The 25,808-nt window shown below is 42.4% G+C and overlaps 1 protein-coding gene across 5 annotated transcripts in view; it reads left to right on the top strand.

Moving 5' to 3' along the window:
- The window catches only part of FAM228A (family with sequence similarity 228 member A), a 26,533-nt gene extending 725 nt beyond the window's left edge, over window positions 1-25,808 (top strand). For 2 of the 5 annotated variants that reach the window (XM_019021334.4, XM_019021333.4), the window contains exons 2-8: window positions 101-207; window positions 2,439-2,507; window positions 3,747-3,935; window positions 7,946-8,033; window positions 8,156-8,306; window positions 15,362-15,503; window positions 25,542-25,808. In XM_019021334.4, coding sequence (XP_018876879.3) covers window positions 115-207; window positions 2,439-2,507; window positions 3,747-3,935; window positions 7,946-8,033; window positions 8,156-8,306; window positions 15,362-15,503; window positions 25,542-25,706 — 897 coding nt within the window. In that variant the 5' untranslated portion in view covers window positions 101-114 and the 3' untranslated portion in view covers window positions 25,707-25,808. Of the gene's footprint in view, window positions 1-100; window positions 208-2,438; window positions 2,508-3,746; window positions 3,936-7,945; window positions 8,034-8,155; window positions 8,307-15,361; window positions 16,652-25,541 lie in introns of those variants that run through there. The other 3 variants (XM_063696030.1, XM_019021335.4, XM_019021336.3) reach the window with 3 other exon arrangements.

The raw sequence follows: 25,808 nt of genomic DNA, 5'->3' as shown, positions 1-25,808 counted from the left end.
GAAAGGGGCCGAGGGGGATTTGAACACTCCCTGAGCCCAAAGGCCGGGCTCTCAACGGTAACCGTCTTCCTCAGCCTCGGTTTACCTTTTCTTCCCTCAGGGATTCTCCTGTCCATGGCTGCCACCAAAACTTCGAGTTATGATGAACATTTCAGGCCAGAAAAGTTAAGAGAATGGCCGGAGCCCGAGTCCGTTTCTTTAATGGAGGTGAGATAACGTGGCGTTTTGAGACGTCATTTTGGCGGGGGGACCCCTCGAGTTTGGGAACTGTTTATCTTAATTTCGCTTCTGTTCTCAGGATTGGGACAGTGCCTGCTTTAAAGCAGGCGTTGAAGGGGGAATGTTCGGGCTCAGATTTGGCCGAGAGGGTGGCCAAGAGTGTTTCCAGTCGCCAGCCTGGGGGCTGGTGCACCGACGGGGGCGGGCAGCCGGGCGGGTGAAGGCAGCCACCCCAGCTCCCCGGCAGAAGCCAGGTCTGGGCTTGCCAATCAATTCTGCATACTTCAGCGTCTGGTAACGATTTTCTCATAAAGTTTCATTATTTTGTGTCATCCTATGATTTGCCTCGCTGTGAAAAACTCTTGGAAATTTCCTTTCTTTTTCCCCTTTTGCCCTAGTGGCGGTCGGAGCAGTGAGATGCTTAATTTTTCTATGTGTGTGCACAGAAAGCTGTGGATTTCGAAAAGTGCTGCTGCAAATCATGACCTTTTCCTTATATTTCCTGGCAAAATCACAAAGAAGAGCCATCAAAGACAAAAACTGTTTAATTTCTTTAAACAAAGATTATTTGAGACTGACTCAAGAATGTACATAACATTTGTTAACAATCTTACTAGGATGTTCTTTAAGAAGGTGACTTCCCAAGATGCTTGTCAATATGTTCTGCTTCTCCAAATAAATAAATAGATTCTAAATTTTTATTGTAGTGTCAGGATACATGTTTAATTGTTTTACGTACTTTTTCAGTTGCCATCTTCATTTTCATTAAAAAAAATATTTTAGAGACAGGTTCTTGCTCTGTTGTAGCCCAGGCTGGGGTGCAGTGGCCCAATCATAGCTCTCTGTAACCTCAAACTCCTGGGCTCAAGTAATTCTCCTGCCTGGGCCTTCAAAGCACTAGGATTACAGGCGTGAGCCACCCTGCCTGGCCTGTCTTCTTAAAATAAGTCTGAGAAGGCTTTAAAGCAAGATCCTGTTCCTATTACAAAGAGAACTTTATTTTAGGAAGACCTGGGCAGCTGTTTGAATATCATTTTAGATCTCATGTGAAGCTATTAAATATGTGGGTAAAAAGAACAACTTTCCTTTTTGAGATTTCTCTTATTCACAGATTTCGTATTTGAGTTTGGGGTTTAGTTTGTTGTGATGCATTCAGTGTGGCAGAATAGAAAGAAGAATCAGAAATTGAATAACAGTTCTAAGAACCTGTATCATTTTTCATCAGCAATAATTTTTAATGTAACAATTTATCTCTTCCAGATACTGGATTTTCATTGCCTTTTCATTTGTTCACACTTAGTCCTATAAGAATAAAAGCTAGAGATTAGTGCATAGTGATCCAACTGAAAAAGCCCTAAAGTGGGGATTAAAATGCATCAGCTTTACCCAAACTCATAATGGAAACAGCAAGTCCCTAGATGTGGATGATGTTGTTTGGAGGCCATGAGCTCTCACTAATTAGCTCTGAGATTCTGGACCAGTTGAACTAAAGGGAACTTTCTGTGGTTTTTGACTTATGAAGAGATCTAGCAAAAGGCGGGAAACTTCAAGGGCCCTTTAAGACACACCTACTAGCTGGGTGGGGTGGCTCACGCCTATAATCTCAGCACTTTGGGAGGCCAAGGTGGGTGGATCACTTGAGGTCAGGAGTTCGAGAGCAGCCTGGCCAACATGGTGAAACTCTGTCTCTACTAAAAACACAAAAATTAGCCAGGTGTGGTGTCATGTGCCTGTAATCCCAGCTACTTGGGAGGCTGAGGCAGGAGAATCACTTGAACCCGGAGGGCGGAGGTTACAGTGAGCCAGGATTATACCACTGCCCTGCAGCCTGGGTGACAGCCAGACTTTGTCTCAAAAAGCAAGCAAACAAAAAACACCTACTGAATGCCTGAAAAGAGGATTCCTTTAGTAAGCTTTTTAGTGCTTTAAAACATAATTTAATAATATGCTATCAGGGATTTTTTTTTAAATAGTCTGGGTGGGGGGGGTGCTGAAAAATGAGTAGGGATTTATTGGATGAAATAGGATTGACTTGGAATTAATCACTTCAGCCTGGTTGACGAGTTCACAGAGAATGGGTTTAGAAATTTTCCATATTTTTATGTTACCAAATAAGTCTCAAGATTTACACTAAAACTACTGGTAAAGTACACTGAGTTTTGTCATTGTAGTTTGTTTCTTCAGGATTCACATCTTAATATTCAATTCTGTAATTTTAGGTATTAGCTAGAGAAGACATTGATGAAGCAGTACGTGCAATATTATTTAGAGAAAATTCCATTGTGAAGGTAAGAGTTGGCTCCACGCTGCATTCTACGTATGTTCTAGGGGAGCAAGAGTGTGCAGAACAACATGGCCAAGAGTTTATGTCACCGTGATCCAAGAGACTCATTTTGCAGGAGTAATGAGGATCCTCTGATTTACTTGTTTGTACTACGTGGATCTGAGGCCATGCCCCCTTCTTGCAGGATCACTAAAAGGTCCCTGATCCCACTTGGATCTGTCCTGAAGGGATCTGAGAAGTTGTTCCAATTGCTCCTTCTCTTCGTCCTGGTACCGAATAGAAATTCTTTCCTACTCACACTTGCCTCTTTCTCATATGTTCCCACATTGCAGTAAAATCACTAGAAACAATAAGCTTTTAAGGGTTATGACCAATCAGTAACTGATAGTCACTACGAAATTAGCTTAAGGGGCATTTAATTTCAATGAGAGAGACGGAGTTATAATAATACTTTGGGAGGCCGAAGCAAGAGTATTGCTTGAAACCAGGAGTTTGAGAGTTTGAGACCAGCCTGGGCAACATAGTGAGGCCCTGTCACTACCAAAAAATTAAAAAATTAGCTAGACATGGTGGCACGCGCCTGTAGTCCCAGCTACTCAGGAGGCTGAGGCAGGAGGATTGCTTGAGCTCAGGAGGTTGGGGCTGTAGTGAACTGTGATCATGCCACTATACTCCAGCCTGGGTAACAGAGTGAGACCCTGTCTTTTAAACAAAAAAGAATAAAACTTTGACATTTGAATTGTGATTTACAATGTGTAAAGAAAGTGCACATAAATTCCCATTTAAGCATCCAAAGAGGTAGATGGGATTACCTCTCTTTCACAGGCCAGAGAGAGGTGTCAAAGTCTAGTGCACTTTCTACTCTACCAGTTTTGTCCCAGACTTTCCTGATGGTGAAGGCTAGACACAGAGTGGGTGACCAGGGAATGCTTGGAAATCCTGAAAAAGAAACAAGAGTTTCATGAGTTAGGAATAGCTTAATCTGATTCATGAGTTAGATATGGTTAAATCTGAAGGCACAGTTATGGTTTAGAAGTTTATATGAGTTCTTCTGCTCTGTGTTCCCAGCTTCTCTTACTGCACTTTATTCTGTGCTTCAGTTATCTTATACTGGGACTTTGCAACCCGAATGTGGCTGAGAGCTTAGTAGTGAGAACAAATGTTTTTTTTTCCCCTTACTCGAATGATAGTAAATGAAACATTTCTTTATAATTTATTTTCCTTTTTTGTATCACTTCACTAGAGATTGGATACGTATTTTCAGCATCTGGATACTTTTAAGGAAAGAAGAAAAGAGATGTTACATAAAAAATGGGTTGAAAGTGTTGCAGAGCCTCTTCAGCAGAGAATTATGGAAAAAGTAATTTCGTATAAAGAGCTTAAAATGAAACAAGAGAATGTCAAATATTATTTACAGCACAGACATAAAATGGTACTGATGTTTTATTTTTCAAATAGAGTATAATTTGAAGAGTTGGTCTAACAATTTCACTGGTTATACAAATAGTTTCCAGCTTATTTTTATATTTAAGATGAGTTCATTGAATTGTAACACACGTATTGCATTCTTAAGCCTGAGTTTGGAGGGGATAGGAGTGTTGATTTGGAACTAGATTTATCAGGAATGATTTTTATGTAGACGTTAATGGAGTTACTGTGGCTTAAACCGTAAGGGCATTTACTTCACAAGAAATTAAGAGGTAGGTGGTCTCGTGGTGGGTTCTGACAGCATAACAATGTCAGGTTTTTTCCTATTCTATTCTGCTATCCTTAGTATTTTCAGTTTATCCCCATCATTCTCGCATTTGCCTGATGGTTGCTTATAGCTCCAGACATTAGGTCTTCATTCAGGGCAGGAGGAAGGGGTAAGGAATGGTGCCAGGGGCCTCTTCTCTTACCCTACTCCTTTGCAGGAAGCAAAAAGAGTCCCCAGAGGCCCCTAGCCAACTTTCCCTTAGGTCTCATTGGCTAGGACTGGGTCATGAAGCAAGTCCTAGCCATAAGCAGGGCCTGGAAAGCCACTGTGGCTTTCTCATCTCTCTAGTAGGAAGTGGGCAAAGGAGAATGGTATTGCATGGATGACTTAGCCAACCAGTAGGTATTAGGACTAACAGTTTCTATACTCTGTTCTACAGTTTGGCTTTAAAAAATGTGGTTTCTTAATTTAGAGATTTTTTTTTTATTTTGAGGTCAGCTCTCAGAATTTAGGTCTATTTGCAGTATCAAATACAAATCTGTTAGCTTTAGGTGTGCACTACTGGATCTTTCTTACCCCCACATATCTAGTAGATATCTAGAGTAGTGGCTGGGTGCAGTGGGTCACCCCTGTAATCCCAACACTTTGGGAGGCTGAGGTGGATGGATTGCTTGAGTCCAGGAGTTCAAGACCAGCCTGGGCAACATGGCAAAAACCCATCTGTACAAAAAAAAAAAACAAAAAACAAAAAACAAAAAACCCGGTGTGGTTCTGTGCACTTGTAGTCCCAGCTACTTGGGAGGTTGAGGTGGGAGGATCACTTGAGCCTGGGAGGCGGAGGTTGCAGTGAGCCATGATCGTGTCACTGCACTCCATCCTGGGTGACAGAGTGAGACCCTAGAGTAGGTTAGCTGAAATATTAGAACACTTAAGTATATTTACTGAGCACAGTTTCTGAATATTTACCTTGAATACTTTTTCCTACACACTCTTAAGGGGCAGAGCTCAAGATTGAATCCAGATCTCCAAAGTGCAAAGTCTTATATTTGTGTCCAGAAATGTGATTTCATGGGTATAGGGAGGAAGATCTTAGAAATGGCATGTGTTGAAGTCCAAGTAATTTTAAATGTCAGTAAAGTCGTTGTGAATCAACCATATGAGCTGGATTCCAAGAAAACATACAGCTCTCAGGCAAGAGAGGCTGTGCTTAGAGTGGGAAGCATCAGAGTCTTGGTCTATCCTGTCCTTAACCTGTCATTCCTGATGTCACACTGTTGAAGGGACCCTCATCAGTTGCAAAACCTTTAGAAAAGAGTTGAGTCTTGACACCACTTTATAGGAAGAAAACTGGAAAGAGGTGGGGTATTTGGCCCAAGGAAAAGATGACACGAGGGGGAATGAACCTTTTAAGTATTTTAAAGGCCGACATTAGCCGATGAATTAGATGTGTAGAACTAGTGTCTGTACCTGCAAGTTACAAGGCAGATTTAAACTCAGCCTAAGGACGGACTTTCTTGAGGTTAAAATTACCAAAAAAAGTACCTGCCTCATGGAGCAGAAAGTTCTGAAAGGCCCATGGATGATTTTAGACTAAAGCTAGATGATTACTTCTCCCAGAAGGTGGTGGAGTCTCACTGCAGTCCAAACTACTTCAGCAGTTTCTTCCAACCCTTTGAAGCTATGCTTTTATATAAAAATGAAATGCAGTATTTGGCTTTTATACTATGAATCTTGCAAAACAGTTTGTATCTAGTGATTTTTCCCTTAAGTATATTTTATATCTGAAGGAAATTATATGTGAAGACCATTATAATCCTGAAGTATACAATCCCTTTTTAAATTTTTTTAAATTTTTCTTTGAGACAGAGTTTCGCTCTTGTTGCCCAAGCTGGAGTACAATGGTGTGATCTTGGCTTACTGCTACTTCTGCCTCCGGGGTTCAAGCAGTTCTCCTGCCTTAGCCTGCCAAGTAGCTGGGATTACAGGCATGCGCCACCATGCCTGGCTGTTTGTATTTTTAGTAGAGACAGGGTTTCGCCATGTTGGTCAGGCTAGTCTTGAGCTCCTGACCTCAGATGATTTACCTGCCTTGGCTTCCCAAAGTGCTGGGATCACAGGTGTGAGCCACTGTGCCCGGCCTACGATCCTTTTATATGAAGAAAAAGAAACCAAATTATGGAAAGGTAGAGCAGGTTCCTTTGGTTTTTTGTTGTTAGGAGCTCTGGAGTGGGGGAAAACCTAGTCATTTTAGAAGTCTTGTAGTTATTGTCTATTCATTAAAAAAAATCTACAAAGCATTTCCTTTGAGTTTTAGAGTAGGAACTCAAAGTAATTTAGACTCCTGTGGAATTTACACTGTGCACAAGGCATGGATACGTGTGATCATTTGTTCATTCATTTACATTTACTCACATTCAGCAAACTTGAAGCACAAGAAGGAGAGAGAGAGGTGTGGACAGCTTGTGCAGTGGAGCATGGCGAGTGTCACAGAAGTCAGCACAGGGATTATGGGACGTGGGAGGGAACACTCCTTTCTACTGGAGATACAGGAAAGATGTCAGCACAGGCTGCCCGGGAGAGCTAATACTTGAGGTTGTAATGAGTCTTCAGATTTTTAAACTGCCAATACAGGAGTTAAAATGGAGAAATGTAGGTTTCAGTTTTTCGCTCCCATGCAGCAGAAGTAGCCACCTGATATGACTATTAATTTTTTTAAAAATATGTATGGCTCTGAAGATGGAAGTGGTTTCTTTTGCTTCTCCCAGAAAACCAAGCCAGGTCAGTCATATGAAGATGAACAGATTCTTCTGGTTCTGGGTAGAATGTCATCATCTGGGGTGCTGGAGGCAGTACATGTTATGCTGCCTAGTTTATTCAGTAATTGTTTACCTAGCACTTCAGTCCAGCACTGGGATGAGTGCTGTGGGGGAAATGGAGGGGAAAAATAGTCCCTCTGTCTAAGGCTTATCAGGAGCGGGAAGAAAAAATACTTCTGTATGTCCCTACCCTTTGACACAAACTCATAGCTCTGGTCACCTGACCCTCTGTTCTCACAGGCCCTTACAGACCAGTTGTCAGCTTCCCTAGGAGGCATGCGTCCTCCCAGGCTAAGTTAGCACTGTCCCTGCTCCTACAGGATCCTGAGCGGGCCCCTCTCAGGACTGGATGGTCACTGTGGATGACTAGGCTGTCTAGACCAGGAGATCCTTGAAGACAGGATCTAGCCTGGATGTGGCACACAATGGCAACACAAATATTTACTGGCTGATGCAATGACACAGTAGAGCACTTAACGGAAGTGCGTCTCTTCTATCTGGGCGGCCCTCCCTCCCTCCCTCAGTTCAGCCATTTAAGGCTCTGTACGACATCCTCATCTGAGGTGTAGATTGGCACGTTCTGGGGCCTTTCTTCTCAGCTGCTTTGGTATACAGTAAGGGCATACTTGAATGTTTAGGTCAGATTTTATTTATTTAAATTTCAACTTTTAGATTTGGGGGTACACATAGGTTTGTTACGCGGGTATATTGGGGTACGAGGTTGGGGTGCTGAGGTTGGGGTGCAATTGAATCTGTCACCCTGGTAGTAAGCAGAGTCCCGAATAGGTCGTTTTTCAACCCTCGCCCCCTCCTGCCCTTCCCACTCTTGTAGTCCTCAGGGTCTATTGTTCCCATCTTTATGTGGGACACATTTTAAAAGCTTAATACAGACTGCACTCTGGTACTCAAAGAGTCTCATTTCTCTTGTAGGTTACAGTCCCACCATTTGTTGATCCTCTGTTTCAAAGACAGCAAGAGGTGGATGAAGAGAGGAGAACTGGTCTTCAGTGTGAGACAGGTGCTTTGTGATCACTGGGCCTCATTTTTTTGAGACTGCTAATTGTCCAGTGATTTTTCACTCCTTCAAGAGCAACTGGAGTTCTTGAAGAGTGTTGATTTCGATTTTTTATCTTCCTGTAGGAAAACGACATTCCATAAAAGAACTTAAAGGAATAGAGAAGGCCAGGCTGCATGCCAGCTCGCCCTACTTCACTTTCACTTCACACTGTGTGATTCCAAAAGAGTGGCATAAAGCCTCTGCAAGAGCCAGGAGTAAAATTTACAAATACAGGTACAGATGAGCAGAACAAACAAATATTTGTTTAACTTGCACCTTACTTTATCTCCTACTGAAGCTCTTGTAACTAGTCACACTTTTGTCTTTTAGTAGTTTATAGTTTTATTATTATTATCATCACCTTTGTATTATGAAATATATGTAGAGGACAGAATAAAACATAAACAGCTTACCGAGTCCCTGAGTCAGTCCTGTGGAATCACCAGCCATTTCAAGAAAGGGAACCTGCCCCCTCCCGAGACAGTCTTCTCCCTGCCCCAGAGCTCCCTTCACTTTATAAGTGTTCACCACCTTGCTCTCCCTGTGGTGTTATCAACTTTGTATCCTTAAACAATATAGTTTATCTTGCGTATTTTTGAATTTCATATAAACAGAACCTGAAAGCATTTATTCTTTTATGACTGACTCTTTAAAAAACATCTTTATTAAGATATAGTTCACAGGCCGGGCACGGTGGCTCACACCTGTAATCCCAGCACTTTGGGAGGCCGAGGCGGGTGGACCACCTGAGGTCAGGAGTTTGAGACTAGCCTGGCCAACATGGTGAAACCCCATCTCTACTAAAAATACAAAAATTAGCTGGGCATCATGGCAGATGCCTATAATCCCAGCTACTCAGGAGACTGAGGCAGGAGAATCGCTTGAACTCGGGAAGCAGAAGTTGCAGTGAGTCGAGATCATGCCACTGCACTCCAGCCTGGGCAACAGAGTGAGACACTGTCAAAAAAAAAAAAAAAGATACAGCTTACATACCATAAAATTAATCTGTCGAGGGTTTGTACATGTACAGTTCATTGTGTGACTGCTTTTGCTCACCATTATGTTTTTCAGATTCCTTTCTGTTGTTGCATATAGCTCCAGTGTATTAACTTCTGTTTTCTGATTATATTCCATTATATTTGACTATGCCATCATTTAAGCAATCCACTGTTGTGGACATTTGGGTTGTTTCCACATTTTGGCTATTATGAACAATCCAGTTTGGTATTTTGGTTTCCACAATCCACATTTGTTATTTATTTATTTATTTATTTATTTATTTATTTATTTATTTATGAGTCTGAGTCTCGCTCTGTCGTCCAGGCTGGAATGCAGTGGCGCAATCTCTTAATTTTGATATAGTCAAATCTTTAGTGCTTTTTATACATTATTTTAAGATGTCTTTTCCAAAAGCTGTATGGCCTTTTTTTTTTTTTTTTTTTTGAGATGGAGTCTTATTCTATCATCAGGCTGGAGTACAGTGGCACGATCTCGGCTCACTGCAACCTCTGCCTCCCGGGTTCAAGTGATTCTCCTGCCTCAGCCTCCTGAGTAGCTGGGACTACAGGTGTGCGCCACCACACCCAGCTGATTTTTGTATCTTTAGTAGAGATGGCGTTTCACCATGTTGGCCAGGATGGTCTTGATCTCTTGACCTCAGGTGATCCACCTGCCTTGGCCTCCCAAAGTACTGGGATTACAGGTGTGAGCCACCGTGCCTGGCCTGCTTTTATAGTTTTGCTTTTCAAATTTAGGCTTATAATACAGTTAGAATTGCTTTTTGTATATATTTTATGTGGGGCCCAATTGAATTTTTTCCCTTTAATGATACCCATTTTCCTCAGTACCATTTATTGAAAATATCATTTCCCTGCTGTTCTGCAGTGTAGACTTTTATACAAATTCAGTGCTGTTGTGTATACTTAATTTCCAGGTTCTCTATCCTAGCCTATTTGTTTACTATAGCTTTTTAATGAGTTTTGATACCTGATAGAACAAATACACCAATATATTTTATAATTAGCTCAAGTTTCATGTAGACATACACACATACAAACAAATAGAAAAGTAATGGCAAAAACCACAATTATTTTTTTTTTATTATTTTTTTTATTATACTTTAAGTTTTAGGGTACATGTGCACATTGTGCAGGTTAGTTACATATGTATACATGTGCCATGCTGGTGCGCTGCACCCACTAACTCGTCATCTAGCATCAGGTATATCTCCCAATGCTATCCCTCCCCCCTCCCCCCACCCCACAACAGTCCCCAGAGTGTGATATTCCCCTTCCTGTGTCCATGTGATCTCATTGTTCAATTCCCACCTATGAGTGAGAATATGCGGTGTTTGGTTTTAAAAACCACAATTACTTTTTACACCAACCTAATACTTGGGATTTTGATTGGGATTGCATTGAATCTGTAGATCAATTTGGGGAGAATTGACATCTTTACAATTTTGAGTCCACTAATCCATGAACATGGTATATATCTCTCCATTAGTGTGGGTCTTATTTTATGTAAAGGAGTGGTTCTTAATCAAATTGATTAAGAAGCTGGCAATGTTTGGAGACATTTCTGGTTGTCAGGGGCGTGGGGTTCTACAGGCATCTACTGGACATAGGGCAGGGATGCAGCCAAATATCCTACAACAAAGAATTACTCAGCCCCAAATGTCAGTAAGTACTATGGATAAGAAACCATGTCTAAAGGTCTTGTAGATCTTTGTTTAGATTTATTCTTACTTATTCCTATTTTATTATTATATATAATTTCATTTTCTAGATAATTGTATAGAAATAAAAACTATTTCATATGTTGAATTTGTATTTGGCAACCTTGCTAAACTTTATTATGAATTCTGACATTTCATCTGTAGAGTCTTTTGGATTTTCTATGTACACAATATTCTTTTTATTTTTTTTGAGATGGAGTCTCGCTCTGTCACCCAGGCTGGAGTGCAGTGGCATAATCTTGGCTCACTACAACCTCCGCCTCAACCTCCTGAGTAGCTGGGATTACAGGTGTGCACCACCACACCCGGCTAATTTTTGTATTTTTAGTAGAGATGAGGTTTCACCATGTTGGCCAGGCTGGTCTCAAACTCCTGACCTCAGGTGATCCACCTGCCTCGGCCTCCCAAAGTACTGGGATTACAGGTGTGAGCCACTCTGCCCAGCCCACAATATTATCTTCTAATAAAGAGAATTTTATTTCTTGTTTTCCATTCCTTATACCTTTTATTTCTTTTCCTTACGTTACAGTACCAGTTAAGATCTCTGGCACAAAGTTGAAGTGGTGAAAATTGGCTTCATTGTATTCTTCTTAAACTCAAAGGGAAAGCTTTTGGTGTTTTTTGTGTTTTACATTATTTTTAGATTTCCGTTAGTAAGTTAAGGAAGTTCATTTTCTTAGTTTGCTATCAGTTTTTTTTAGATAATAGATTTTGACATATATTAATTTTTATGCATTTATTGATATTTAATTTTTTCTCCTTTGTTATTGTGGGCATTTTTATTTTATTTTATTTTATTTTTTGAGACGTAGTCTTGCTCTGTTACCCAGGCTGGAGTGCAATGGCACGATCTCGGCTCACTGTACCCTCTGCCTCTCAAGTTCAAGTGATTCTCCTGCCTCAGCCTCCTGAGTAGCTGGGATTATAGGCGCCCGCCACCACACCTGGCTAATTTTTATATTTTTAGTAGAGAAGAATTTCACGTTGGTCAGGCTGGTCTCAAACTCCTGACCTCAAGTGATCCGCTCACCTTGGCTTCTCAGAGTACTGGGGGATTTACAGACGTGAGCCTCTGTGCCCGCCTGTGGAAAATTACACTGACTCATTTTTAAAATATTTTATTACAAACATTTTCAAATGCACTGAATGTAGAGAGTGCAACACATTCCTATGTACCTATCACCCAGGTTCAGCAGCCATCAACATTTTGCCTTTCTCTCTCTCTCTCACTTTACCCCACTTTCCCTTTTGTGCTCACAGTTTTGTGGGAAAATTCTAGGTCTCATGTCATGTCATTTATACTCTACCATGTACCTCACAACAAATAAACAACAGAAATATTGTTTACAGTTTTCATAAATGTGCATCTGCTCATGAAAAATCTGTTTGCTTTAAGACATCTTTATTTCCCTCCTTTTTTCAACTTTATTTTTCATAACAAATTTTATGTTCACAGCATACTTGAGTGGAAAGTACCTAGAGAGTTCTCGTACACCTCCTGTCCCCCAACAAACACAACTTCTTCCACTGTTGACATCCTGCACCACAGTGGTACAAACTACATTGACATTATCACCCAAAGTTCATAGTTTACATTAGGGTTCACTCTTGATGTTGTACATTCTATGCGTTTTGACAAATGTACAATGACATGTATCCATCATTCTGTTCCAGTGTCACACAGAATAGTTTCACTGTCCTAAAAATCGTCTCTGCCCATTCATCTCTCTTCCCCACTAACCCCTAGCAACCAGTGATTTTTTTTTTAACTGTATCCATTGTTTTGCCTTTTACAGAATGTCATATGGTTGGAATCGTACAACATTTAGCCTTTTCAGACTTCACCTTCATTCTTAAAGGATGTTTTCAGGATTAAGAATGTTAGGTTGGCAGTTATTTTCTTTCAACATATATCTTGTTGTCTTTTACTCTTTCAATTGAGAAGTCACTTGCTAGTCTTACTGTTGTTCCTTTGAAGGTAATCTGTCTTTTCCCCTGGATGCTTTTACGATTTTCTCATTGTCTTTGATTTTTTGTAGTTTTATGTGATTATTCTAGACGTGGATTTCTTTTTATATATCCTACTTGGAATTCATGGGTCTTCTTGAATCTGTAGGTTGTCTTTAGTTAGTTCTAGAAAGTTTTCAGTTATTTTCTCTTTGTTCCCTCTGCCATATTCTCCTCTCCTCTCTTTTGGGTATTCCAGTTAAACATATTTTAGATTTTCTCACTGATCCCCTGTCTCTTATCATTTTTGTATATTTTCTATCCTTTTTGTCTTTCCATGTTTGGTTCCAGATATTTTATTATCTCTCCTGTTGTGTCTGTTTGTTGTTAAACCCATCCTTTGAATTATTATTTTCAGTTATAGATCTAGAATTTCTATTTGATTTTTTTAATTTTTATTTTTAGAGCTGGCATACATGTGCAGATTGTGCAGGTTTGTTACACAGGTAAATGTTTGCCTAGGTGATCAACCCATCATCTAAGTATTAAGCCCAGCATGCATTAGCTATTTTTCCTAATGCTCTCCCTTCCCCCTCCCCACCCCTCCTTGATTCTTTTTCAAATAGGTTTTGGGGAATGCTGTCTGTACTCGGGGCCTGGAGAGTTTCTGTCCTCCATTGAGAAACCAAGCACATTGCTTGACTTGCCTCTTAGGGGGAGGGTGATGTTGAGAACAAGGTTAAATACCCACCTGTCAGGACATCAACCAGACCCAAAGACAAAAAAATCCACCAAAGATGTTAGAAGCACAGAGAAAGCAGTCTCTACCTTGGTACTTAATATTGGTGACCTGGTACTTGAAATGCTCCCACAGAGGAAGGTAAGAGTTGGAGATTGTCAACTCATTCCTGAAGGCTCTCCCCTCTCTGGAATTCTTTTTAAAGCTGTCCAGTGATTTTAAAATTCTTAATTTTGGTAGTAAATTTTCTGCTTTTTCTTCTCTATTTATTTCAGCAGGACTTTTAGCCTGTGCAGACTTCTATATTCTACACAAACAGGAGGTCTGTTATACACTCTCAATATTTTGTTTTCATTCCCCATCCTGAGTTTTGTTGGAATAAACAGTGCTACTTTGTTTATGCTTCCCCTAGTGATTTGGAAGTTTTATGTATTATTTCTGGTTTTATGGTTCCTTTATCATTTTAACAAACATTTTTATTTAAACACCAGTAATTACATAGCCCCCCTACTCCCACAACAAGACAAAGGCTTCATGTTGCTTTGTTGGCGTCATCTCCCATCTGGCTCCTCCGCTGGTATTCTTCCTTCAGGCTGGTCTCCTCCAATCCATTTTTCGCCCAGCAGCCAGAGTGTCTTTTTAAAGTGATCAGCACTCCTCCACTGGAAACCCTTCAGTGCCATTCCCCTTATGACAAAGCCCAGGCCCTCAACATGGCACATGAGGCACCATCTGGGCCCTACCACCCTTTCTGGCCTCATCACAGAAGTCCCATCAACTTAAAGAAAAGGAAGATTGATTAACCATGAAAACCTCTGGGTCAAGTCAGCACATTCTTAACTCCCTGACCTGCCAGGCTGTTGCCTGCCTTTGCTCCCTCTGTCTGTCACTGGCCATTCCAGTGCTGGCAAGAGGGCAGTTATCACAGGGACACAGAACTCTCCAGCCCCTTACTGGCCCTTTCCTCCATCAGCAAGCCCCTTGAGGGCAGGGACTGCGTCTTACTATCTTGGTGGTCCCAGCACTTAGCTGGAGCATAGTAGATCATGAATAAGTGGTTGTTGAATGAATTAATGGAGGAAGAAAAGAGAAGGCTTATTTCCCTCAATAGGGCTAGGCTTCCTGGGGCAGAAATGGTGGCAGCCCTGGTGAAATTCCTCCGGGAGGACACACCCAGAGGATGCCTCGTGTGGCTAATTGATGAAGTTACAAAAGGACTTGAGAGCATGTGGCGAGGTGAGGCAGAGACAGTTTGATGACAAAAGCCAGAATCCTTCTCAAAGGAAAGGCGGGAGGGGGCTCGATATGTTAGAGAGCACTGGTATGTCATGGAAGCCAAGCCAGGAAGGGAGCCAGGCTGCTCGGGGGACGGACTGGGAGGCTGGAGCCAGGCGCTTGGGGGACTGACCGGGAGGCTGGTCCCTGCCTCTTTGGGGCTATGTGGCATTCACCATTACTTCTCTTCGTGAACCTGCTCTGTTTCTCTTTCTTTGCACATGGGCTTTCTGTGCTTTCCTGTGAGTGCTGGCAAGTGGAGGCGCCGTTCTGCCTGACTTTCTGGTTTGAGCACTCAGAGGCTGCCTGGAAGCCCCTTTGTCCCAACTACAGCCATAGGGATTGAAGCTCCGGACCTGGTGCCTCAGCCATGGCTGGGGAAGGGTCCCCAAGTCACCACCTCCCTAGGAATTGGGCCAGCAGAGGTAAGGACAAGGCAGGCAGATTGAGGGACAGCCACCAGTGATGGCTGGTCAGTCGTTCCTTCTCAAAAGTGACGATTGAGTTCATTGCATTAATCTTCAGAAACTATTTGATGGTACAATTCCATCTGTGCTGAATCGAGACAATTTTTTCTGCTTTTCTTCACAGTCCTGAAAAGCTCATCTGTGCAGACAAGAAACAGAAAAGAAAAGAGAAAAAGATGGCCGACCTAAGTCAGGCTGCGTTTGAAAGGCAGTTCCTTTCCTCAAAGCTCAGCCGGAAGAACAAAGTGGGTGAAAGAAAGGGTCTGGTGAGCAGAGGCCTGGGGCAGGGCTGGCATGCAGGGCTTTGCAGCACCCACGAGCAGCACGTGCTGGTTCCAGAATGAGCCACCGCCACAGCCCTCCCTGTCAGACAGGCACCCAAGGGCGGAGGAGGCATGGCCCGAGAAGAAGGGCGTGAAGAGGAGGAGGGAGAAATGGCGGTGGCCTCAGGCTCAGCACTGCAGCTCTGACAGGGCCCCTCGGGCGGGGAAGCCTTGCGTGAAGAAACTCAGACAAGTGGTAAATGTGGGACCTGGACCCCACTTTCCGGAGACAGATCCTGTCCTTCCGAGGTGAGGGCCAACCTGGCCACAGGGGCTTTTCCCCCTGAGATTTATTCAGCGCCTTCGCCCGGGCCTTTGCCCTTCTGCCACTTTCCTACCATTTTCCACTTGCTCCATCCAAACTGCACCAAAACTGGTGTTCTCCTTAGTCCACACACAACAGGTGGGAAGTTTTTGAAATGAAATTTATACCAAAAAATTAGGGCAAGATGAGATTTTTTGATATTTAAAAGGTATTTTTATATGTAGGAATTTTCTGAGTACGGATTTCTTATCCAGAGCTCATGGTTCATTTGACACAGTTTTCAGCTCCTGGTCTATTTCCCGTTCCATTCTCTCCACCACGCCCTGTACCCTGAGGCCTGAGGCGCAGGACCCTCCCAGGGAAGGCCTAGGGGGCTTGGTGGGCCACCGCTCAGCTCAGGACCTGACAGCGTCACTCCCACCCCTCACCACCACACACACAGGATGGGGGACTGCTGCTGCTTTCCAGCCTGTGAGCCTGGATAGGTATTTTGTGACCCAGCTCCTGCTCAGTCCCATCGCTGTCCCCGGTCTCTCCAGGGAGTAAGGGATTCTCCGTCTGTGGTAAGTTACCTGTGACTCTTCAGCAGTTTCCTCTGAGCATAATTATATCTGAGAGCACAGGGAGCTCCTCATTCCGTATATTTTTCAAATATTCAGGATGTACAACGTGATGATTTGCTATAGGTATTCATTGTGAAATGTTTGCCACAGTCAAGCTTGTTGACATACCCACCAGCTCACATTTACTGTTTTCATGTGTGTGGTGAGAATACTCACGATCTACTCTCTGAGCAAATTGCAAGTATATGTTATTAGTAACTGTAGTATCTGTGTTGTCCATTAGGCCTCTAGAACCTACTGTTACTTGTGGAGGGTCTTCACTATGAGTTGTTCAGGTCCTTGGCATTTTGAACAAAGAATTGACCAAAACACACAGAGTAGCACAGGAATGAAACGCGGGAGCGAAGCAGCGAAAGCAGAGATTTATTCAAGACAGAAAGCTCTGCAGGGTGGGAGCAGACCCAGCAAGGGCTCAAGGGTGTTAAGTTCCGTGTTTGAGGTTCTTATCTGCTACCCCTTATCTGGATGAAGGATTTGGTCCCTGGCTAATTAAAGGCTGAGGTGAATTGGCGCTCTATGCAGATGAAGGGATGGTCCCTGTGTTGGCTGCAGCTAATCCAGGGCACTCTCCCTTTCCATCTAAGACGTTGTAGGGAGAGTAGCCTTTGATCTTTTGCTGCTTGGCTTGGGGAGATGGGGTTTTCCTTTTGGTTCCGCTTTCAGAAGTGTGTGTTAATTGGCCTCAGGTTCCCTGCCCCAAGACCCAGGTGTTTTCCTTTTGATCCAGCTTTGGGAAGGCAGCTCGAATAGGCCTTGGATTTCCTGCGCCCAGACCTTGCTGTTTTCTCAGACCTTGCTGTTGTCCCTGTCTCCAGACGCTGTTCTCCTGCCTCAATACTTACCACAGAAAGTTTGTACCCTTTGACCAACACCTGTCACCTCACTGCCCCCACGCCCTGACTCTGGTATCCACCCTTCTACTCTGGATGGGTTTGACATCTTTAGATACCACATATTGTTACAGGAAAGGGGTCCTGATCCAGACCTCAAGAGAGGTTTGTTGGATCTCAAGCAAGAAAGAATTCACGGCCAGTCCACAGTGCAAAGTGAAAGCAAGTTTATTGAGAAAGTAAAGGAATAAAAGAACGACTACTCCATAGAGCAGCCCTGAGGGCTGCTGGTTGCCCATTTTGTGGTTATTTCTTGAGGATATGCTAAATAAGGGGTGGATTATTCTTGCCTCCCCTTTTAGACCATATAGGGTAACTTTCTGACCTTGCCATGGCATCTATAAACTGTCATGGCGCTGGTGGGAGTGTAGCAGTGAGGGTGATGAGAGGTCATTGTCGTCGCCATCTTGGTTTTGGTGGGTTTTGGCTGGCTCTTTTTTATTAGCCTGTTTTATCAGCAAGGTCTTTATGACCTGTATTTTGTGCTGACCTCCTATCTCATCCTGTGAGTTAGAATGCCTCACCGTCTGGGAATGCAACCCAGTAGGCTTCAGCCTTATTTTACCCAGCTCCTATTTAAGATGGAGTTGCCCTGGTTCACACACCTCTGACAATATGAGATCAGGCAGTATTTGTCTTTCTGTGCCTGGCTTCTTTCACTTAGCATAACATCCTCCACGTTCACCATGTTGTTGCAAATGACAGGACTTCGTTCTCTTCTCAGGCGGGTTATTGGTCCATGGTATGTGTACCATATGCATTTTCTTTACCAGTTCATGTCAGCAGACACTTAGGTTGTTCCCATTTCTTGGCTATTGTGAATAATGCTGCAGTGAACACGGGAGTGTAGATATCGCTTCAAGATGGTGATTTTATTTCCTTTGAATATATGTATATACACCTGGAAGTGGGATTGCTGAATTGTATGGTCATTCTATTTTTAGTTTTTTTTGGAAACCTCCATGCTGTTTTCCATAACGGCTGTAGTAATCTACATTCCACCAACAGTGTACGAGGGTACTGTTATTTTTTTTTAATTTTATTATTATTATACTTTAAGTTTTAGGGTACATGTGCACAATGTGCAGGTTTGTTACATATGTATACATGTGCCATGTTGGTGTGCTGTACCCATTAACTCGTCATTTAGCATTAGGTATATCTGCTAATGCTATCCCTCCCCCCTCCCCCCCCCCCCCCACAACAGTCCCCGGAGTGTGATGTTCCCCTTCCTGTGTCCAGGTGTTCTCATTGTTCAATTCCCACCTATGAGTGAGAACATGCAGTGTTTGGTTTTTTGTCCTTGCGATAGTTTGCTGAGAATGATGGTTTCCAGTTTCATCCATGTCCCTACAAAGGACATGAACTCATCATTTTTTATGGCTGCATAGTATTCCATGGTGTATATGTGCCACATTTTCTTAAGCCAGTCTATCGTTGTTGGACATTTAGGTTGGTTCCAAGTCTTTGCTATTGTGAATAGTGCTGCTGTAAGCATAAGTGTACATGTGTCTTTATAGCAGCATGATTTATAATCCTTTGGGTATATACCCAGTAATGGGATGGCTGGGTCAAATGGTATTTCTAGTTCTAGATCCCTGAGGAATCGCCACACTGACTTCCACAATGGTTGAACTAGTTTACAGTCCCACCAACAGTGTAAAAGTGTTCCTGTTTCTCCACATCCTCTCCAGCACCTGTTGTTTCCTGACTTTTTAATGATTGCCATTCTAACTGGTGTGAGATGGTATCTCATTGTGGTTTTGATTTGCATTTCTCTGATGGCCAGTGATGATGAGCATTTTTTCATGTGATTTTTGGCTGCATAAATGTCTTCTTTTGAGAAGTGTCTGTTCATGTCCTTCACCCACTTTTTGATGGGGTTGTTTTTTACTTGTAAATTTGTTTGAGTTCATTGTAGATTCTGGATATTAGCCCTTTGTCAGACGAGTAGGTTGCAAAAATTTTCTCCCATTCTGTGGGTTGCCTGTTCACTCTGATGGTAGTTTCTTTTGCTGTGCAGAAGCTCTTTAGTTTAATTAGATCCCATTTGTCAATTTTGGCTTTTGTTGCCATTGCTTTTGGTGTTTTAGTCATGAAGTCCTTGCCCATGCCTATGTCCTGAATGGTATTGCCTAGGTTTTCTTCTAGGGTTTTTATGGTTTTAGGTCTAACATGTAAGTCTTTAATACATCTTGAATTAATTTTTGTATGAGGTGTAAGGAAGGGATCCAGTTTCAGCTTTCTACATATGGCTAGCCAGTTTTCCCAGCACTATTTATTAAATAGGGAATCCTTTCCCCATTGCTTGTTTTTGTCAGGTTTGTCAAAGATCAGATGGTTGTAGATATGCGGCATTATTTCTGAGGGCTCTTTTCTGTTCCATTGATCTATATCTCTGTTTTGGTACCAGTACCATGCTGTTTTGGTTCCTGTAGCCTTGTAGTATAGTTTGAAGTCAGGTAGTGTGATGCCTCCAGCTTTGTTCTTTTGGCTTAGGATTGACTTGGTGATGTGGGCTCTTTTTTGGTTCCATATGAACTTTAAAGTAGTTTTTTCCAATTGGTGAAGAAAGTCATTGGTAGCTTGATGGGGATGGCATTGAATCTATAAATTACCTTGGGCAGTATGGCCATTTTCATGATATTGATTCTTCCTACCCATGAGCATGGAATGTTCTTCCACTTGTTTGTATCCTGTTTTATTTCATTGAGCAGTGGTTTGTAGTTCTCCTTGAAGAGGTCGTTCACATGCCTTGTAAGTTGGATTCCTAGGTATTTTATTCTCTTTGAAGCAATTGTGAATGGGAGTTCACTCATGATTTGGCTCTCTGTCTGTTATTGGTGTATAAGAATGCTTGTGATTTTTGTACATTGATTTTGTATCCTGAGACTTTGCTGAAGTTGCTTATCAGTTTAAGGAGATTTTGGGCTGAGACAATGGGGTTTTCTAGATGTACAATCATGTCATCTGCAAACAGGGACAATTTGACTTCCTCTTTTCCTAATTGAATACCCTTTATTTCCTTCTCCTGCCTCATTGCCCTGGCCAGAACTTCCAACACTATGTTGAATAGGAGTGGTGAGAGAGGGCATCCCTGTCTTGTGCCAGTTTTCAAAGGGAATGCTTCTAGTTTTTGCCCATTCAGTATGATATTGGCTGTGGGTTTGTCATAGATAGCTCTTATTATTTTGAGATAGGTCCTATCAATACCTAATTTATTGAGAGTTTTTAGCATGAAGGGTTGTTGAATTTTGTCAAAGGCCTTTTCTGCATCTATTGAGATAATCCTGTGGTTTTTGTCTTTGGTTCTGTTTATATGCTGGATTACACTTATTGATTTGCATATATTGAACCAGCCTTGCATCCCAGGGATGAAGCCCACTTGATCATGGTGGATAAGCTTTTTGATGTGCTGCTGGATTCAGTTTGCCAGTATTTTATTGAGGATTTTTGCATCAATGTTCATCAAGGATATTGGTCTAAAATTCTCTTTTTTGGTTGTGTCTCTGTCAGGCTTTGGTATCAGGATGATGCTGGCCTCATAAAATGAGTTAGGGAGGATTCCCTCTTTTTCTATTGATTGGAATAGTTTCAGAAGGAATGGTACCAGCTCCTCCTTGTACCTCTGGTAGAATTTGGCTGTGAATTCATCTGGACCTGGAGTTTTTTTGGTTGGTAAGCTATTGATTATTGCCACAATTTCAGAGCCTGTTATTGGTCTATTCAGAGATTCAACTTCTTCCTGGTTTAGTCTTGGGAGGGTGTATGTGTCGAGGAATTTATCCATTTCTTCTAGATTTTCTAGTTTATTTGTGTAGGGGTGTTTGTAGTATTCTCTGATGGTAGTTTGTATTTCTGTGGGATCGGTGGTGATATCCCCTTTATCATTTTTTATTGTGTCTATTTGATTCTTCTCTCTTTTCTTCTTTATTAGTCTTGCTAGCAGTCTATCAATTTTGTTGATCTTTTCAAAAAACCAGCTCCTGGATTCATTGATTTTTTTGAAGGGTTTTTTGTGTTTCTATTTCCTTCAGTTCTGCTCTGATTTTAGTTATTTCTTGCCTTCTGCTAGCTTTTGAATGTGTTTGCTCTTGCTTTTCTAGTTCTTTTAATTGTGATGGTAGGGTGTCAATTTTGGATCTTTCCTGCTTTCTCTTGTGGGCATTTAGTGCTATAAATTTCCCTCTACACACTGCTTTGAATATGTCCCAGAGATTCTGGTATGTTGTGTCTTTGTTTTTGTTGGTTTCAAAGAACATCTTTATTTCTGCCTTCATTTCGTTATGTACCCAGTAGTCATTCAGGAGCAGGTTGTTCAGTTTCCATGTAGTTGAGCAGTTTTGAGTGAGTTTCTTAATCCTGAGTTCTAGTTTGATTGCACTGTGGTCTGAGAGACAGTTTGTTATAATTTCTGTTCTTTTACGTTTGCTGAGGAGTGTTTTACTTCCAACTATGTGGTCAATTTTGGAGTAGGTGTGGTGTGGTGATGAAAAAATGTATATTCTGTTGATTTGGGGTGGAGAGTTCTGTAGATGTCTATTAGATCTGCTTGGTGCAGAGCTGAGTTCAATTCCTGGGTATCCTTGTTAACTTTCTGTCTCATTGATCTGTCTAATGTTGACAGTGGGGTGTTAAAGTCTCCCATTATTATTGTGTGGGAGTCTAAGTCTCTTTGTAGGTCACTAAGGACTTGCTTTATGAATCTGGGTGCTCCTGTATTGGATGCATATATATTTAGGATAGTTAGCTCTTCTTGTTGAATTGATCCCTTTACCATTATATAATGGCCTTCTTTGTCTCTTTTGATCTTTGTTGGCTGAAAGTCTGTTTTATCAGAGACTAGGATTGCAACCCCTGCCTTTTTTTGTTTTCCATTTGCTTGGTAGATCTTCCTCCATCCCTTTATTTTGAGCCTATGTGTGTCTCTGCATGTGAAATGGGTTTCCTGAATACAGCACACTGATGGGTCTTGACTCTTTATCCAATTTGTCAGTCTGTATCTTTTAATTGGAGCATTTAGCCCATTTACATTTACATTTAAAGTTAATATTGTTATGTGTGAATTTGGTCCTGTTATTATGATGTTAGCTGGTTATTTTGCTCATTAGTTGATGCAGTTTCTTCCTAGCCTTGATGGTCTTTACATTTTGGTATGTTTTTGCAGTGGCTGGTACCAGTTGTTCTTTTCCATGTTTGGTGCTTCCTTCAGGAGCTCTTTTAGGCCAGGCCTGGTTGGTGACAAAATCTCTCAGCATTTGCTTGTCTGTAAAGTATTTTATTTCTCCTTCACTTATGAAGCTTAGTTTGGCTGGATATGAAATTCTGGGTTGAAAATTCTTTTCTTTAAGAATGTTGAATATTGACCCCCACTCTATTCTGGCTTGTAGAGTTTCTGCCGAGAGATCCGCTGTTAGTCTGATGGGCTTCCCTTTGAGGGTAACCTGACTTTTCTCTCTGGCTGCCCTTAACATTTTTTCCTTCATTTCAACTTTGGTGAATCTGACAATTATGTGTCTTGGAGTTGCTCTTCTCGAGGAGTATCTTTGTGGCATTCTCTGTATTTCCTGAATCTGAATGTTGGCCTGCCTTGCTAGATTGGGGAAGTTCTCCTGGATAATATCCTGCAGAGTGTTTTCCAACTTGGTTCCATTCTCCCCATCACTTTCAGGTACACCAATCAGACGTAGATTTGGTCTTTTCACATAGTCCCATATTTCTTGGAGGCTTTGTTCGTTTCTTTTTATTCTTTTTTCTCTAAACTTCCCTTCTCACTTCATTTCATTCATTTCATCTTCCGTCACTGATACCCTTTCTTCCAGTTGATCACATCGGCTCCTGAGGCTTCTGCATTCTTCACGTAGTTCTTGAGCCTTGGCTTTCAGCTCCATCAGCTCCTTTAAGGACTTCTCTGCATTGGTTATTCTAGGTAGCCATTCGTCTAATTTTTTTTCAAAGTTTTTAACTTCTTTGCCATTGGTTTGAATTTCCTCCTGTAGCTCAGAGTAGTTTGATCGTCTGAAGCCTTCTTCTCTCAACTTGTCAGTCATTCTCCGTCCAGCTTTGTTCCGTTGCTGGTGAGGAACTGCGTTCCTTTGGAGGAGGAGAGGCACTCTGCTTTTTAGAGTTTCCAGTTTTTCTGCTCTATTTTTTCCCCATCTTTGTGGTTTTTGTCTACTTTTGGTCTTTGATGATGGTGACGTACAGATGGGTTTTTGGTGTGGATGTCCTTTCTGTTTGTTAGTTTTCCTTCTAACAGACAAGCGTCCTGTTATATATAAAGTTTCGGTGCCACAAAAGAAATACCACTCGAACATAAGATTTTCTTTTTAATTCTCAGCAAGGCAAGGTACTTCTAATTATTGTTGTTGACTAACTAAAATTGATAATGGCTATCTAAATTTACTGTCCCCATTGTACTCTTTGAGACAGAGTCTCACTCTGTCACCCAGGCTGAAGTGCAGTGACTGATCTCAGCTCACTGCAAGCTCCGCCTCCCAGGTTCACACCATTCTTCTGCCTCAGCCTCCCAAGTAGCTGGGACTACAGGTGCCTGCCACCACGCCCGGCTAATTTTTTTTATTTTTAGTAGAGGCGGGGTTTCACCGTGTTAGCCAGGATGGTCTCAATCTCCTGACCTCATGATCTGCCTGCCTTGGCCTCCCAAAGTGCTGGGATTACAGGTGTGAGCCATTGCACCCAGCCCCAAGGCAAGGTACTTCTATATAGAAGGGTGCGCCCTTACAGATGGAGCAATGGTGGGCGCACACTTGGACAAGGGAGGAGAAAGGGTTCTTATCCCTGACGTACGTGGCCCCTGTGGCTGTGTGGTTCCCCTATTGGCCAGGGTTAGACCGCACAGGCTAAACTAATTCCAACTGGCGAATTTAAAGAGAGTGAAGGGGTGAGCGCTTTGGCCGGAGTCAGGGCAGAGCAGGTAGCAGGTAATTGGAATGAGTTAGGGTGGAGCAGGTGATCAGAATGAGTCAGGGTGGAGCAGGTAATTGAAAAAGGTTGCTTTACGAGGAAGTTTGAAAGTAGAAGCCAAATAATTGAACATACTGACATATCCTTTGAAAATAAATGTAGAACTCTTATCTAACAGTCCCATACAAGGGAACGCTTGTTATCTTTCGACTTTTTCATAATAGCCAACCTAACAGGTGTGAGGTGACATCTCATTGTGGTTTTGACTTGCATTTCCTTGATGATTAGTGACATTGAGCACCTTCTTATATACCTGTTGACCATCTGTACATTTTTGGGGGGGCGGGAAGGAGGCTTGGAAAAGTCTCTGTTCAGGCTCTGTCCTCATTTTTAAATTGGGTTACTCACTTTTTTGCTATTGAGGTGAATGAGTTCCTTATACATTTTGGATATTAACCTTTTATTTGATACATGGTTTGGAAATATTTTCTCCCTTTCTGTAGGTTGCCTTTTTGTTTGCTGTGTAGAAGCTTTTTAGTTTGATATAGTCCCACTTGTTTATATCAGATCTTAATGTGACTGTGGTCAGTTCTACTCTTAATGGTCGGGTGGGCTACACTAGTAGACCCAAGTGGACTGAGGTTTAAATGCAGTAGCAGTTAAGTTTTGCTTATGTCCTGGCACTGTCCCAGTGGGTCAGCAGGCTGTCCCTCTCGGTGCGGTCTTTCGGGTCCTATCTCATGGGCCTGTGTCATCTTCAGCACCTGGCTTCCGAGGTTGCCCTAGGAACTCATTCCTGTCAACCTGAAAAGGGAAGAGATCGTGGATGAGTTCTTCCTGGGAGTCAGGTGTATTGTGGGCCGGGCTGGAGGCGGCATGTCATTTCCTCTGATGTTCCCTGGGCTAGGACCCAGTTCCATGTCTGTTCCTAACTACAGGGTGAAGGGGCATGGGGAAAAGTATTCCATGGCTGGTCTGCCTACAATGGCAGGAGAGCATTTTGTGGACAGCTGGTCATCTCTCCTGTACATACCACAAAAAGATTAGTTATTTATGGAGTTCAAAGATACAGACAGCCTTGTCTGAGAGTTGGCAGGAACCAGACAGAGTGAGAGAGAGAGAGGTAAAGCAAGAGGGCCGGCTGGAAACCTGCCTGAAATGGGAGTCTTAGCTCCAGCAGGAGGGCTGAGTGTGGGGCAGAGTCAGCGGGGGTCCTCGCTGCACCTGTAAGCCCCGCATCCCTCCACCACACTTAGCCCTTCTCTTCTGTCACTAGGTTTTAGGAACCAGACAGCAGAGACCCCGTTCCTGGGCTGCTGGGGACAGCCAACAGCACAGGGGTCCCCAGTCTGTGGGAAGAAGGGTGATGACAGCTGAGGTCCTGGGGCAGCACTTGGCCTCCCTGCAGAAGGTGGCCAGGCAGGGCCACCCTTGGTACTGAAGCTTCGTGGACTTGACTTGGCAGTGTCTGTACAGCAGTTAAAATACTCTAAACATACTTTCTTTCTCCAGAAGTGGAAATAAATTGCAAGAAATACCCAAA

This window comes from Gorilla gorilla, chromosome 12 (assembly GCF_029281585.2).
Source record: "Gorilla gorilla gorilla isolate KB3781 chromosome 12, NHGRI_mGorGor1-v2.1_pri, whole genome shotgun sequence".
In the NCBI taxonomy this organism is placed as follows: domain Eukaryota; kingdom Metazoa; phylum Chordata; class Mammalia; order Primates; family Hominidae; genus Gorilla; species Gorilla gorilla.
Note: the sequence above shows the minus strand (reverse complement) of the source record. Positions and strands in the feature narration are given on the sequence as shown.